The sequence below is a fragment of the Heterodontus francisci genome, chromosome 10 (genome assembly GCF_036365525.1).
Source record: "Heterodontus francisci isolate sHetFra1 chromosome 10, sHetFra1.hap1, whole genome shotgun sequence".
In the NCBI taxonomy this organism is placed as follows: domain Eukaryota; kingdom Metazoa; phylum Chordata; class Chondrichthyes; order Heterodontiformes; family Heterodontidae; genus Heterodontus; species Heterodontus francisci.
The window spans coordinates 21350388-21365756 of NC_090380.1; the positions used below are offsets into that span (position 1 = coordinate 21350388).

General features: G+C 43.6%; 1 protein-coding gene across 4 annotated transcripts in view; it reads right to left on the reverse strand.

Annotated features, from left to right (window-relative positions):
• The window catches only part of tmco3 (transmembrane and coiled-coil domains 3), an 82285-nt gene that overhangs the window by 17550 nt on the left and 49366 nt on the right, over positions 1-15369 (reverse strand). For 3 of the 4 annotated variants that reach the window (XM_068040200.1, XM_068040202.1, XM_068040201.1), the window contains exons 8-9: positions 11303-11420; positions 2882-3077 (exon numbers count right to left, since the gene is read on the reverse strand). In XM_068040200.1, coding sequence (XP_067896301.1) covers positions 2882-3077; positions 11303-11420 — 314 coding nt within the window. Of the gene's footprint in view, positions 1-1548; positions 1827-2881; positions 3078-11302; positions 11421-15369 lie in introns of all 4 variants that reach the window. The other variant, XR_010975787.1, reaches the window with a different exon arrangement.

The following is a 15369-nucleotide window of genomic DNA, read 5'->3' on the forward strand; positions in this document are numbered from 1 at the left end:
TGTTGACATGGCAACTCTATTTACACATCTGGTCAATGACAACATTTGGAAAGTTAATAAGGAACTCGGCAATGGCATCGCTACTGAAGATCAGAGAGAAGTAGGTTCAAGATGCTCACTGCCTGCCACTTATATGGTATGAATGTTACCTGCCACTTGTTAGCCCAAGCCTGCATATTATCCGGGTATAGTGTAGGATGGCATGGGCTGATTTATTATTGGAGGAGTTGTAGATGGAGCTGAACACTCCAAAATCATCTCTGAAAAGTCCTATTCCATATGAAGGAAGGAAGCAACTAAAGATGATTGGGTTGAGGTCACTACATGCCAGCAATAACCTGGGGATATGATAATTAAACACCGACAATGACGATTATCTTCCTGCCTATAACGCACGGCTGCAGCAACTGGAGGGCATCCTCTGAATCTCCCCCACCCCCACTGACCTTTGTTTCGCTACAGCCTAATGCACGATCGAATGCAGTCTTGATATTAAGCACAGCTACTCTTGTATCTCTTCTGGCATTCAGCTCTGAGGTGGGGAACCGAGAGGAACCTGATCTGAATATTACCAAGTGTTGCATGATGGCACTACTGAAGACTCCTTCCATCACTCTGCTGAGGATTGGGAAAAAGTCGATAGGGTGGCAATGTTCTGGGTGAGGTTTATACTACTTTTTCAAGATGGGATAAACCCCAGACTTTTTCCACAATACCGGGTGTCAGAACTGCACTGAAACAGGATGGTTAGGAAACATGGATATCTGTGGTGGGCATGTCTTTAGTGCTGCAGACAGGATATTAGTAAGGCCCATGATCCTTTCTATGTCCTGCACACTGTCACTTCTTAAGCACATGCATGGAACACAAACTGACTGGACACTGGCATCCATTACAGCAGAGATCTTGGGAGGAGGCCAAATGGGACTAATGAGCACTTTTGGATGAAGACATGTGGAAACACTTCAGCCTTGCCTGGGATACTATATTCTTAAGGATGGGGATGCTCGTGGAAACTCCTCCTCTTGTTAGTTCCCTGATTTTCCACCATTCTCAACTGGATATAGTACAGCTAGAGAGACTGACCTGATCTGATGGTTGTGGGACCAACTGCTGCTTTTGAAGTGTTATAACCAGTCTTAGAGCTTCACTAGGTTATGTTATCTAGAGGATTGGACTAACAATCCAAAGTACAGGAGTTCAAAATCCACCATGGCAGCTTGATATTGTGGATTCAGTTAAAAAAAAATATGGAATTAAAATTCAGTAATGCGTGACTATGAAGTTCTTGGATTGTCATTAAAAACCCAACTGACTCATTAATATCCTTTAGAGAAAAAGACCTGCTGTCCGTACCTGGTCTAGTCTATACATGACTTCAGTCCCACGCCACCGTAGTTGGCTCTAAAGTGGTCTAGCAAGTCAGTCAGTTCCATCACTGTCTGCTCAGGGTAACTGGAGATGGGGCTATAAAGGCTAGCCCTGCCAAAAACCCCACATCCCAATAACAAATTTAAAACATTCTAATATATACTTCCTGGCACACACTTCTATACTCCCTACTGAACCAAGGTTTGTCTTCGGATTGGATGGTGATCAAGGAGTGAGAGATGTGCCAGACCAAGAGGTTACAGATTGTGGTGGTATAAAATTCTGGTGCCAATGATGGCCCATATAAATGCCCAGTTTTGAACAGCTAGATCAGTCTTTATTCTGCTCCAATTTACGCTACACATTGCCATGTGTCCTCATTGTGAAGATGAAACTTTGTCTTCACAAAGATGATATGGTGATAACTCCTACCAATGCTATCATGAACAAATAATCTGCAAAACATAAATTGGTGATGACATCACACAGGTTGCACTCTTGTGTTGGTTCCTTCACAATCTGAAGGCAGCTGTCTAGCAGCCGTATCCTTCAGGACGCGTTCGTTAGTGGTTGCTATCAAAACATCAATGGTAGACCTTAAACATTTCCCACCCAGAGTACATTTGGTGCACTTGATTCTCTTTGTGCTTCTTCCAAGTGGTATTTAACATGGTGTAAATGATACATTAACTGAAGGCAGAGGCTTCATGGGGTCCAGAGGCCAAACTGAGGCCACCTAGGATCACACCCACCTAACTGTATAACATACGGTCAATTTTCATTCAGAATGTGGATTCTGTCCAGCAGCTATAACCAAAGTCATTAATAGGAGTGTACTTCTCACAAAGCTACCAGTTTGAGACAATGAGGTTCATCAGCATCTACCAGGGAAGAAAATTTGATGTATCAGAGAGTCAGGCAGAGAGATGTGGAGACACAGCAACAGATAGAGTGCAAGGCAGAAACTCAAAGAAAGGTGAGAGAGTCAGACAAAAGCAATGAGGAAGTGAGTCCCAGCTAGTAATTATGATGAGTGAGATAGGTGTAATCAAGAGCAAAATGTGTGCAATCTTTTCTTTTGATGTTACCAAGTCTTGCTTCCAGGCTCCTTTAGACTTTCCATGTTCCCTTTTGATCTGAAGACAAACATGGCGCAAAGGTAAGATATGCTTTAGGTGTCTATGGGGAGCAGAGGTTAAATTCCAGCAGGAACAGTTAGCTCAAAGTTGCCGGAACACAGCCATGTTCTAGAAGAACTATTTTGATGGGTGATTATGGTAATAGTTTGTGCCAGGCAAGGTGGGATTTCTTACTCAGATACACCGCTCCAGATGAAAATATGAATACATGAAAGTTGTCAAATATACTGCTACAGGTGAATGCTCCAGACATATGGCTCTAGCTGAAACCTTGAAACTGCATGGGTCTAGATTTAAGTTTTTACTAATTTTTATCTTTTCCAATGTGTGCTACATTTCTATAACTTGATTCAAAATAAATATATTATTACCATTAACATAAGAAAGATAAATGCTGAAATTCCTAGGACAAGGATCTCTCTATTTCCTTTACCCTCTGTGTGTAGTTTTCTGTAAAACGGTCCAATGAGGTAAGTCTTTACCACAAGAGACATCAGAAGAATTGCAGCCAACGAAAACAGAATTTGACCAATAAGTGCGAATATCCGCAGTATTTCTAAAATTATACTGTGGAGAAAGAAGAAAGGCAAAATTGTGAAAACATATTCCAAAATAATTGAAACATGATACTGATATGTACAACAGATAATTTTTAGTTTGGGGTCTTATTTTTCATATAATGATCTTAGCAGCTTAAAATATTTTAATCTTTCTCATTTGTTCAACTTCGATACAATGCATGGGATATTGCTGCCATTCCATGGGTGAAAATCACCTGGGAGACAACAAATTTACAACAGGTGTGGTCACTGGTCACTTGGCCATAACCATCCATACTATTATAAAGTCTCATTCTGAGCCTTGCTCTCTTCGTTGCTGTTATTGACAGCAAAGTTTCAGCTGTTTCTCATAATAGAAAATATTTAGATCGCTATTTATGTTTTCCTTCATTCACCTCTGGTTTATTGGCTACGAAATCTCCAATGTCAGGATAGGAAGGGTGCAGTCACGACGTTGGGGGTTTACTACAGGCCTCCCAACAGCCAGCGGGAGGTAGAGGAGCAGATATGTAGACAGATTTTGGAAAGATGTAAAGGTAACAGGGTTGTAGTGGTGGGTGATTTTAACTTCCCCTATATTGACTGGGACTCACTTAGTGCTAGGGGCTTAGATGGGGCAGAATTTGTAAGGAGCATCCAGGAGGGTTTCTTGAAACAATACGTAGATAGTCCAACTAGGGAAGGGGCCTTACTGGACCTGGTATTGGGGAATGAGCCAGGCCAGGTGGTCAAAGTTTCAGAAGGGAAGCATTTCGGGAACAGTGACCATAATTCCATAAGTTTTAAGGTACTTGTGGATAAGGATAACAGTAGTCCTCGGGTGAAGGTGCTAAATTAGGGGGAAGGCTAATTATAACAATATTAGGCAGGAACGGAAGAATTTAGATTGGGGGCGGATGTTTGAGGGTAAATCAACATCTGACATGTGGGAGTCTTTCAAACGTCAGTTGATTAGAATCCAGGACCAGCATGTTCCTGTGAGGAAGAAGGATAAGTTTGGCAAGTTTCGGGAACCTTGGATAACGCGGGATATTGTGAGCCTCGTCAAAAAGAAAAAGGAAGCATTCATAAGGGCTGGAAGGCTAGGAACAGACGAATCCCTTGAGGAATATAAAGACAGTAGGAAGGAAGTTAAGCAAGGAGTCAGGAGGGCTAAAAGGGATTATGAGAAGTCATTGGCAAACAGGATTAAGGAAAATCCCAAGGCTTTTTATACATATATTATCAGCAAGAGGGTAACCAGGGAAAGGGTTGGCCCACTCAAGGACAGAGAAGGGAATCTATGTGTGGAGCCAGAGGAAATGGGCGAGGTACTAAATGAGTACTTTGCATCAGTATTCACCAAGGAGAAGGACTTGGTGGATGATGAGCCAAGGGAAGGGAGTGTAGATAGTGTCAGTCATCTCATTATCAAAAAGGAGGTGGTGTTGGGTGTCTTGCAAAGCATTAAGGTAGATAAGTCCCCAGGGCCTTATGGGATCTACCCCAGTTTACTGAGGGAGGCAAGGGAAGAAATTGCTGGGGCCTTGACAGAAATCTTTGCATCCTCATTGGCTACAGGTGAGGTCCCAGAGGACTGGAGAATAGCCAGTGTTGTTCCTTTGTTTAAGAAGGGTAGCAAGGATAATCCAGGAAATTATAGGCCGGTGAGCCTTACGTCAGTGGTAGGGAAATTATTAGAGAGGATTCTTCGGGACAGGATTTACTCTCATTTGGAAACAAATGGACTTATTAGCGAGAGGCAGCATGGTTTTGTGAAGGGGAGGTCGCGTCTCACTAATTTGATTGAGTTTTTTGAGGAAGTGACGAAGATGATTGATGAAGGAAGGGCAGTGGATGTTATCTATATGGACTTCAGTAAAGCCTTTGACAAGGTCCCTCATGGCAGACTGGTACAAAAGGTGAAGTCACACGGGATCAGAGGGGTGCTGGCAAGATGGATACAGAACTGGCTCTGTCATAGAAGACAGAGGGTAGCCGTGGAAGGGTGCTTTTCTGAATGGAGGGATGTGACTAGTGGTGTTCCGCAGGGATCAGTGCCGAGACCTTGGCTGTTTGTAGTATATATAAATGATTTGGAGGAAAATGTAGCTGGTCTGATTAAGTTTGCGGACGACACAAAGGTTGGTGGAGTTGCGGACAGTGATGAGGATTGTCAGAGGATATAGCAGGATATAAATCGGTTGGAGACTTGGGCGGAGAAATGGCAGATGGAGTTTAATCCGGACAAATGTGAGGTAATGCATTTTGGAAGGTCTAATGCAGGTGGGAAGTATACAGTAAATGGCAGAACCCTTAGGAGTGTTGACAGGCAGAGAGATCTGGGCGTACAGGTCCACAGGTCACTGAAAGTGGCAACGCAGGTGGATAAGGTAGTCAAGCAGGCATACGGCATGCTTGCCTTCATCGGTCGGGGCATAGAGCATAAAAATTGGCAAGTCATGCTGCAGCTGTACAGAACTTTAGTTAGGCCACACTTAGAATATTGCGTGCAATTCTGGTCGCCACACTACCAGAAGGACGTGGAGGCTTTGGAGAGGGTACAGAGGAGGTTTACCAGGATGTTGCCTTGTCTGGAGGGCATTAGCTATGAAGAGAGGTTGGATAAATTCGGATTGCTTTCACTGGAACGACGGAGGTGGAGGGGCGACATGATAAAGGTGTACAAAGTTATAAGCGGCATGGACAGAGTGGATAGTCAGAAGCTTTTTCCCAGGGTGGAAGAGTCAGTTACTTGGGGACATTGGTTTAAGGTGAGAGGGGCAAAATTTAGAGGGGATGTGCGAGGCAAGTTCTTTACACAGAGGGTGGTGAGTGCCTGGAACCTGTTGCCTAGAGACGTTTAAGAGGCATCTTGACAAATACATGAATAGAATGGGAATAGAGGGATACGGACCCCGGAAGTGCAGAAGGTTTTAGTTTAGGCAGGCATTAAGATCGGCGCAGGCTTGGAAGGCCGAATGGCCTGTTCCTGTGCTGTACTGTTCTTTGTTGTTTTGTCAGCCTATCTCAATCAGTCCAGTCCAGTTCAATTCCCCCTCAAACAATGAGCAAACCATCAAGAGTTTTACAATCTAGAGCCATATGTTCCAGAATTCCTATCTTTATAAAAGTAGTGCATTGTCTGATTTACTGTGAGCAGTGTCATAGGATATTAATTCTTGATATGCAAATATCTATATCCCATTTGCAGGGAGGAATGTGGATATTGTTGCTGCTGAAACTTTTATCCATTTGAGCTGGCAGGATATAAAGTGGCCAAGAAAGATAAGTACAGAAATATTCAACTTCCTGCATCTGCAGATGATAGATCCCACAAAAGCTCCAACTAGTATTTTTCTCATTGCCTGCCAAACTGTCACTTTTGTCTAATTTGTATCAATGAGCCAACTGGTTAACTGAGAGTCTTCACAAAATACTGCAGTACTGGAAAGCACCTTGGGTTGTCATCAATCCATACTGACCATGTTAAGAGTTTATTCTCTATAGATGACGGTCAAATACTTCTGATCGCATAATCTCAACCTGTGTGAAAATTATCTTTGAGATCTATCATTGCCATTGTTACCAGCAGGAACTTCCGTGTGCAGGAAACTGTATAAATCAAAACCCACTGTCCTGCAAGTACATCAGCAGATCTAGCAATGCAAAACTGGGCATCCATGAGGCCATCAGCAGAATTGTACTCAACCACAACCTGTAACCTCATGTCCCAGCATATACCCCACTCTACCAATACCATCAAGCCAGGGGATTAACCCTGGTTCAATGAAGAGTGCAGGAAGGCATGCCAGGAGTGGCATCAGGAATACCTCAAAATGAGGCGTCAACCTGGTAAACTTGCATGCCAAACAGCATAAGCAGCATGAGATAGACAGAGCTAAGCGATCCCATAACCAACGGATCAGATCTAAGCTCTGCAGTCCTGCCACATCCAGTCGTGAATGGTGGTGGACAATAAAACAACTAACTGGAGGAGGTGGCTCCACAAATATCCCCATCCTTCATGATGGGGGAGCCCAGCACTTCAGTGCAAAAAACAAGGCTGAAGCATTTGCAACAATCTTCAGCCAGAAGTGCTGAATGGATGATCCATCTTGGTTTCCTCAAGTCCCCACCTTCATAGATGCCAGTCTTCAGTCAATCCGATTCACTCCGTGTGATATCAAGGAACAACTGAAGGCACTGGATACTGCAAAGGCTATGGGCCCTAACAACATTCCAGCAATAGTACTGAAGACCTGTGCTCCAGAACTAGCCACGCCCCTAGCCAAGCTGTTCCAGTCAAGCTACAACACTGGCATCCACCCGGCAATGTGGAAAATTACCCAGGTATGTCCAGTACACAAGAAGCAGGACAAATCCAACCCAGTCAATTACCATCCCATCGGTCTACTCCTGATCATCAGTAAAGTGATGGAAGGTGTCGACAACAGTGCTATCAAGCGGCACTTGCTTAGCAATAACCTGCTCACTGACAGTCAGATTGGGTTCCGCCTGGGCCACTCGGCTCCTGACCTCATTACAACCTTGGTTCAAACATGGACAAAAGAGCTGAACTCAGGAGGTGAGGCGAGAGTGACTGCCCTTGACATCAAGGCAGCATTTGACCGAGTATGGCATCAAGGAGCCCTAGCAAAACTGCAGTCAATGGGAATCTCCACTGGTTGGAGTCGTACCTAGCGCAAGGGAAGATCGTTGTGGTTGTTGGAGGTCAATCATCTCAGCTCCAGGACATCACTGCAGGGGATTCTCAGAGTAGTATCCGAGGCCCAACCATCTTCAGCTGCTTCATCAATGACCTTCACTCCATCATAAGGTCAGAAGTGAGGATGTTCGTTGATTGCACAATGTTCAGCACCATTCGCGATTCCTCAGATACTGAAGCAGTCCAGGTAGAAATGCAGCAAAACCTGAACAATATCCAGGCTTGGGCTAAGCGGCAAGTAACAACAGCGCCACACAAGTGTCAGGAAATGACCATCTCCAACAAGAGAGAATCTAACCATCTCCCCTTGACTTTCAATGGCATTACAAAATCGCTGAATCCCCCACTATCAACATCCTGGGGGCTTACCATTGACCAGAAACTGAACTGGAGAAGCCATATAAATACCGTGGCTACAAGAGCAGGTCAGAGGCTAGGAATCCTGCGGCGAGTAACTCACCTCCTGATTTCCCAAAGCCTGTCCACCATCTACAAGGCACAAGTCAGGAGTGTGATGGAATACTCTCCATTTGCCTGGATGGATGCAGCTCCAACAACACTCAAGCAGCTCAACACCATCCAGGACAAAGCAGCCCTCTTGATTGGAACCCCATCCACAAACATTCACTCCCTCCACCATCGACGCACAGTGGCAGCAGTGTGCACCATCTACAAGATGCACTGCAGCAACGCACCAAGGCTCCTTAGACAGCACCTTCCAAATCAGTGACCTCTACCACCTACAAGGGCAGCAAATGCACGGGAACACCACCACCTAAAAGTTCCCCTCCAAGCCACACACCATCCTGACTTGGGACTATATCGCCGTTCCTCCGCTGCCGCTGGGTCAAAATCCTGGAACTCCCTTCCTTATAACACTCTGGGTGTACCTACCACACATGGACTGCAGTGGTTCAAGAAGGCAGCTCACCACCACCTTCTCAAGGGCAATTAGAGATGGGCAATAAATGCTGGCCTAGCCAACGACGCCCACATCCCTTGAACAAATAAAAAAAAGTAGTTCCCTAACCATTGTGGTATCTTGTGCAACAGGCCTTACCCCAGATCGAAGCAAACCATGCAATGTATTCTTGAATGGATGAGGCAGTGTCCCTGAGGGAAAGGGATCAGTGGGAGGGCGTGGAGTGGAGGCCACCTCTAACCAATGGCGCAAGGCTATTTGAATTGTAGTTAGAGTAATTCTTCACTCTAATTGGCAAGAACATTAACAAAGCCCATGAAATCCTGGCAGTTCTTCGAGAGAGAGGTTTCCTTCTCACATCACAAAAAAACTAAACAGCATGCTTGTATCTGAGCCATTAAGATTTGCTTGGCGCGTCACGGTAGAATGTGAAAGAGTGGCAATCCCAACAAATGGTGTGTCTATTGTTTGACACTGTTGGCATCAGTTGGGTTCTGATGCAAGGGAATATAGACACTAGGCAAAAGATAGAGGGAGGAGAAAAGAAAACAGTAATGGGAGAAAGCAGATAGAGGGACTAAGCAGGGAGAAAAGTAAAGGCAGGTACAAAAACCAGAGGCAAGAGAGAGAGAGAGAGAGAGAGAGAGAGACGACGTAAATGGCAGTGCAGAGACAAATACTGGCATGCTGGAGACAATCCAAGTCAAGGTAGAGACAAAGAAACTGCACAGGCCAAATTAGGTAAGTGCCATCGCCACCATCCACAGGAGGTGGCACATATCAGTAAATGCTTCTCTGATGTGGCAAAGGCAATAAAACAGAAACGGTCTCTCAGATGACGAGTACAAAGACAATGGATGCTGAGCCAGGGGGCCTGGTAATCTTCAGGCCAGAGTGCTGAGACTATGAAAACAGTGGCTATAGCCTGGCTGGAATAAATTAACTGGTGCCAAAATCCAGAATGTGATTTTCTACACAATGTGGGCTGGGAACATCACTTAACATCTGAGGCAATGAAAACCATTCATGGGCGGCACAGTGGCGCAGTGGTTAGCACCGCAGCCTCACAGCTCCAGCGACCCGGGTTCAATTCTGGGTACTGCCTGTGTGGAGTTTGCAAGTTCTCCCTGTGTCTGCGTGGGTTTCCTCCGGGTGCTCCGGTTTCCTCCCACAAGCCAAAGACTTGCTGGTTGATAGGTTAATTGGCCATTATAAATTGCCCCTAGTATAGGTAGGTGGTAGGGAAATATAGGGACAGGTGGGGATGTGGTAGGAATATGGAATTAGTGTAGGATTAGTATCAATGGGTGGTTGATGGTCGGCACAGACTCGGTGGGCCGAAGGGCCTGTTTCAGTGCTGTATCTCTAACTGTAAATTATGTCACACAGCTGCCCTTTGCTTGAATTATTTCTTTTCATATGTCAAATAATATTTTTAAATAAAATCACATGCACAGTTAAACAGGCTGATGACAAAGGACACCACATTGTTTCTCCAACCAAAAAACAATGTTGCACTTAGGTTGCTACAATAAAGTGATCAAAAAGTTGAGGTTCATTTAGCAAGATGTAGAATTTCAGATAATTGGGAGAAGACCCTGGAATAACACTATGAGATTCTAATATAGGAATCCTTCAAGCATTCTTCCAAAATTCATCAATGTGACAGTAGTTCCTCTTTAACAGCAGAGATTGATTTTATTGAAACTCACTAAGCATTTATACACATGCATCCCCAAGTCTGTTGTGCATTGCCAACATATGAACTCAGACTAAATGCAAGTTACATTAAGTCTCTGTGATCATATTGCACATCAAACCAGGCCATTAAAAAATGTATCGCAACAGCAGTGAGCATCATCACAAGTGTATAAACACCACTTCTGTACTTACTTCTTGGCATACAGTTTTTTGTTGTTAGACTCCCGTTAGTTCTTGCTTTCCCTCTATTTGTACCATATTTTTCTTTCACCTCTTTAACCTGACCTTGCTGGTTTCTGGTACATAATTCTGCCATAATCAGTAGCTCATCCTTTTGATGACTGCTCTCAAGTATCCCTCAATGCACTCCCTCTCCTTTTTGATATCCAGTTCTGTGACCTTCACCGTCTCTCCCTTACTTTCCCTTAATCTCAAGCGAGACCCTCAAGCGTCCAAATGGCCCAGTATCTCTCAAATGTCAAGCCTTTACAGCCAGCAGAGGCTGGATAAATGGAAGATGAATTCGAACAGATCTGTGGGACCAACAACTGACACGATCTTTATTTTGTCAGTGGACAAACATCCAACGCACCATAAAAATGTTTTGTTCAAACTTACATCAGACATCTTTTCATTTAAGTTGTAGCAATCCCCTCTCTCCTCCCCAAAGCGGGTTCTGTTTTAAAACTGGGTCTAACTTAAGTTGAGTGTTGGTAGATACTATTTGGCCACCGACTTCACCCTTGAAGGAGATTTTTCTTTATAAGCTGTATGTTAGTTTGTACTGTCACATTCAGAGTTCAATTGGAAGAAAAATGTTGACAGTTACAAAGCCTTTATACTGTTGGGGGAGGAAACAATTAAAAATCATTACAAGCAACATTCACTGATAAACATTCACCTGTTAGACGTGCTACTGCCTGCCTGAATTAGCATGGGCATCACAGCAATGAATAAGCTCAGCTGAACATCCTGCATCACCAGCATTCCAAGCAGCACACTGCTATAATCCGCATCTCCTATTCAGCAACAGGAAAATCAAATCAAAGCCATGCGTAATCCATAGGTAATAGTTACATGAACTGATTGGGTCCATCAGAGTCATGTGACAAGTCATTGTGTATTTATTGTAAATTTTAGCTCAGCTGGAGAAAGCATCCAACACAGTGCAAAACACAATATGAAAGTAAGGTTCGGAAAGGACACCAAGGCAACAAAAATAAGGAAATTCCTCTGATTTTCAGTGGCAATATTTTTTCCTTCAATGATTCTCAAAGATTCACAAAATGTTCTCTCCTCTATAAATCTGTGCAGTACAGACTGTGAAATACATTATTCAACTGTCACTTTAAAAAAAAAAGTTATTCAGGTATAGACTCAGGAGGCCGATATTTTCAAGTCAAACTCCAGAAATCCTTAGCTAATGCTCAGAAAATAAGACATACAATTACACAGACAAACCAAAAAAACTTTCACCCATTGGTCACCTAGAGTGTAAATATTTTTTATATATCACTTAAAATAACAGTTATATAGAAACTGATGTGAGCAGGAAATATGGTTCCAGACATCCAACACTAATTAATTGATATAATCTTGTCATATTTTGATTGCTAAAATCAGAGCATAACTCAGGCTGCAACTGTGCAGTATTTTTTTAACTTAAACCTTATTTATGGGATTTTAAAATTGAGCAGTTTTTTTCCATGCAATTTTTAACATTCCAATACAAAATTATCACCTCAGCCAAAATCAGGTCATCTGAAGGGTTAAGTCTGCAGACACAAGTGCACAAAGCAATATTCTAATGCGCAATATATGTTGGACCATCTTTATGGCAATTAACTGGCTGCCAGGGATCACACTGGTTTACAGCCAAACCTGATTGACATTAGCACTCACAGCTCCTTGCTTCATATGTTTAAAACAAAAAGTCAAAGTCATGCCTCTTTAGGTTCCGTAAGAGCAGTCTGATTCAGGCCGCTGGTGAAAACACCAGTATGGCCCCAATTATATCATCAGAGGCAAATCTGCATATTTAAAGAGGGGCCCTTCTGGGGTCCAGCAGGTGCTCTTACTGCCCACTCAGAACAGCAGAGTAAAACTGAAGACTGGAAAAGGAGCTGGCCGTTGGCAGACAGGTCTTCTGGATGACTTCACTGCCTACCTGATTCCAAACTGGTAGACAGGGTTAAAATCACCCACGTCAAAGATATAAGTGAGCTGGAACTAGATTTTTTATCTTCCTAATAGTGGCAGTTCCAGCTGTTCCTCTGGTATTGCTGTAATCCTTACCCATTGTCCTAGGTTGGAACAGCAGGATCCAAGTAGATTCCTGCCACCGACAGGAAACATGCCAATGCCAGAGGCAAACATCAGGCGATGCTGAAGCACCCAGAGAGGAGTCAAGGATCCTTAAATGGGCAGAGGAGTCCCAGAGACCAAAGCCCACCAAAGTGCCGGGGGTCAGAATGGTGGGAGAAATGGTCTCATGGGTTCTCCACTTCCATTTGTGGCATTAATGTCACTAACTCAGCCTGCTGGCACCTTCCGCCACCTAAGGAATGGTGGTAACGGACAGGCAGGATGCTCCATCTCCTGCCAATACTTACACATGGCAATTATGATGGGTACAACCATTGGTCCACTGGTCCCTCTCCATCCCATCAAGAATGCCTCTCTGCTCCTCCTGCAGTCATCACACTCTGCACTCACCCCATCACAACACCACCCCTCACCAGCTTTCCCGTTCCTCCTGTGACCCCTAGCTTTCCCACGCCTCATGTATCATAACATCCCGAAGCACTTAAAAGCCAAATAATTGCTTTTGAATTGTAGTCACCATTGTTATTTAGGCAAACATAGCAACCCATTTGTACACTGCAAGCAGGCAAATGGCTAGATGATCTTTGTAAATATTATTGGTTGAAGGATACATACTGTCCAGGATAGTGGGTTAGAGGCCAGGGAACCTTTACAACCGGGAAATACAAGGGAATATCTGCAATACGGTCCCAGTTTAAAGTGATAACTTCTATGGTTCCATCAGACAGAAAGTAACAGCACAGAAGGCCACCCTTTTTCCCCCATCCCCACATTGTCTCCGTCACCCGTTAGTGCAATCCAAAACTGCTCCGCTCTCTTCTCACAGCCGTTATCAATCAAAAATTAATCACACTGCCCTGCTCTCCCCACAAAGCTCTGTATCAATCCAAAACTAATCACACTTTCCCCCGCTCTTTTCCCATAGCTCTCAAGACTTCTATTCTGATTTTCATGGTGTTTGGTTTCAACATGAACCATAATTTCTCACCCTCCCATTCCAGAGTCTTCTCTATCCTGACTACAGCTACAGAATCAACAAATTAAGGGAAAGTATTAAGGGGTTTAACATCTTTGAAAATGGATATATCACCAGGCCCAGATTAAATGTATCCTAGGCTGTTAAGGGAAGCAAGAGAAGAAATAGCAGAGGCTCTGACCATCATTGTCCAATCTGCTCCGGCTACAGGTGTGGTGCCAAAGGACTGGAGGACAGCTAACATTGTACCATTGTCTAAAAAAGGTGGACCAAGTAATTATAGGCCAGTCAACCTAACCTCAGTGAAGGAAAAATTATTGGAAAAATTGTGAAGAACAGGATAAATCTTCATTTAGAAAGACACAGATTAATCAAAGACAGTCATCGCAAATTTAAGAGATCATGTCTGACTAACATGATTTTGAGTTTTTTGAGGAGGTAACAAGGAGAGTCAATGAGGGTAGTGCATTTGATGTAGCCTATATAGATTTTAGCAAGGTTTTTGATCAGGCAGACTGGTCACGAAAGTAAAGGCACATGGGATCCATGGCAAAGTAGCAAGTTGGATCCAAAATTAACTCAGAGGCAGAAAGCAAGCATCAATGGTCGATGGGTGTTTTTGTGACTGGAAGGCTGTTTCCAGTGAGATGCCGCAGGGCTCAGTACAAGTCCCTTGCATTTTGTGGTATATATCAATGATTTGGACTTCAATGTAGGGGATATGATTAAGAAGTTTGCAGAAGATACAAAAAGTAGCCAAGTGGTTGAGAACAAAGCTGTAAGTTATAGACTGCGGGAAGATATCAATGGACCTGTCAGATAGGCAACACAGTGGCAAATGGAGAAGTGTGAGATAATGTATTTGGAGAAGACTAAGAAGGCAAGGAAATAATTGGTAGGATGCTGAGAAGTTGTTATGATCAGGTGAGAAAAAGGTCTAGGTTCCCTTTCAGCCTTCACCTGGTCTTACTCTAACAGGGTTTTATTTTTAAATAGTGTTTTTAGCTCCCCCTTGGTGAATCCTTGTTCACCACTTTCCAATTATAAGGCAAAGAAAGCAGCACAAACAGGCTTTCTCAGGTTTAAAGAAAAGTTGAAATTTATTAAACTTAAACTCTAATTAAGTTAATGCCTATGGATACATGCCGCGCCCCACGTTAGCATGCATGCGCGATATACACATGCAAATAGAGACAGAAAAGAGAAGAAAAATAAATTGGAAAGGTTTGAGACAACATCTGAAGAGTTGTTGTTACGGTTCTTCAAGCTCACTGTACAGTCCTTGATTGTAGGTGGATCTTGCTTTTCGTTGGGGCCCAGTATTCTTCTTAAACCTTGCTCGCTGTAGGAGACTTTTATCTCTTGGGGTTCATGCATCTTCAGTGGATTCAGAGCTTGTGAGAAAGAGATGGGAGCAGACAGGAGAGATCTCAGTCCAGGAGCAAACAGCTTTCTGCCGACTCTCAGTTCAAACTGTACAATTCAGAAAAAAAATCCAGACTGCCAAGCAGGTTAGTCATAGACTAAATGTCTTTCCAGTCAGGGACCTGGCAACCCCTTGTCACAGGCCTTCTCTTCTTCCCAGCAACAATTTGAAATTGAATGTCCATATGGCAAAATTAATGTGCCTCATTCTTGGCAGGTGGGGGCCTGCATGACAAAGTGTA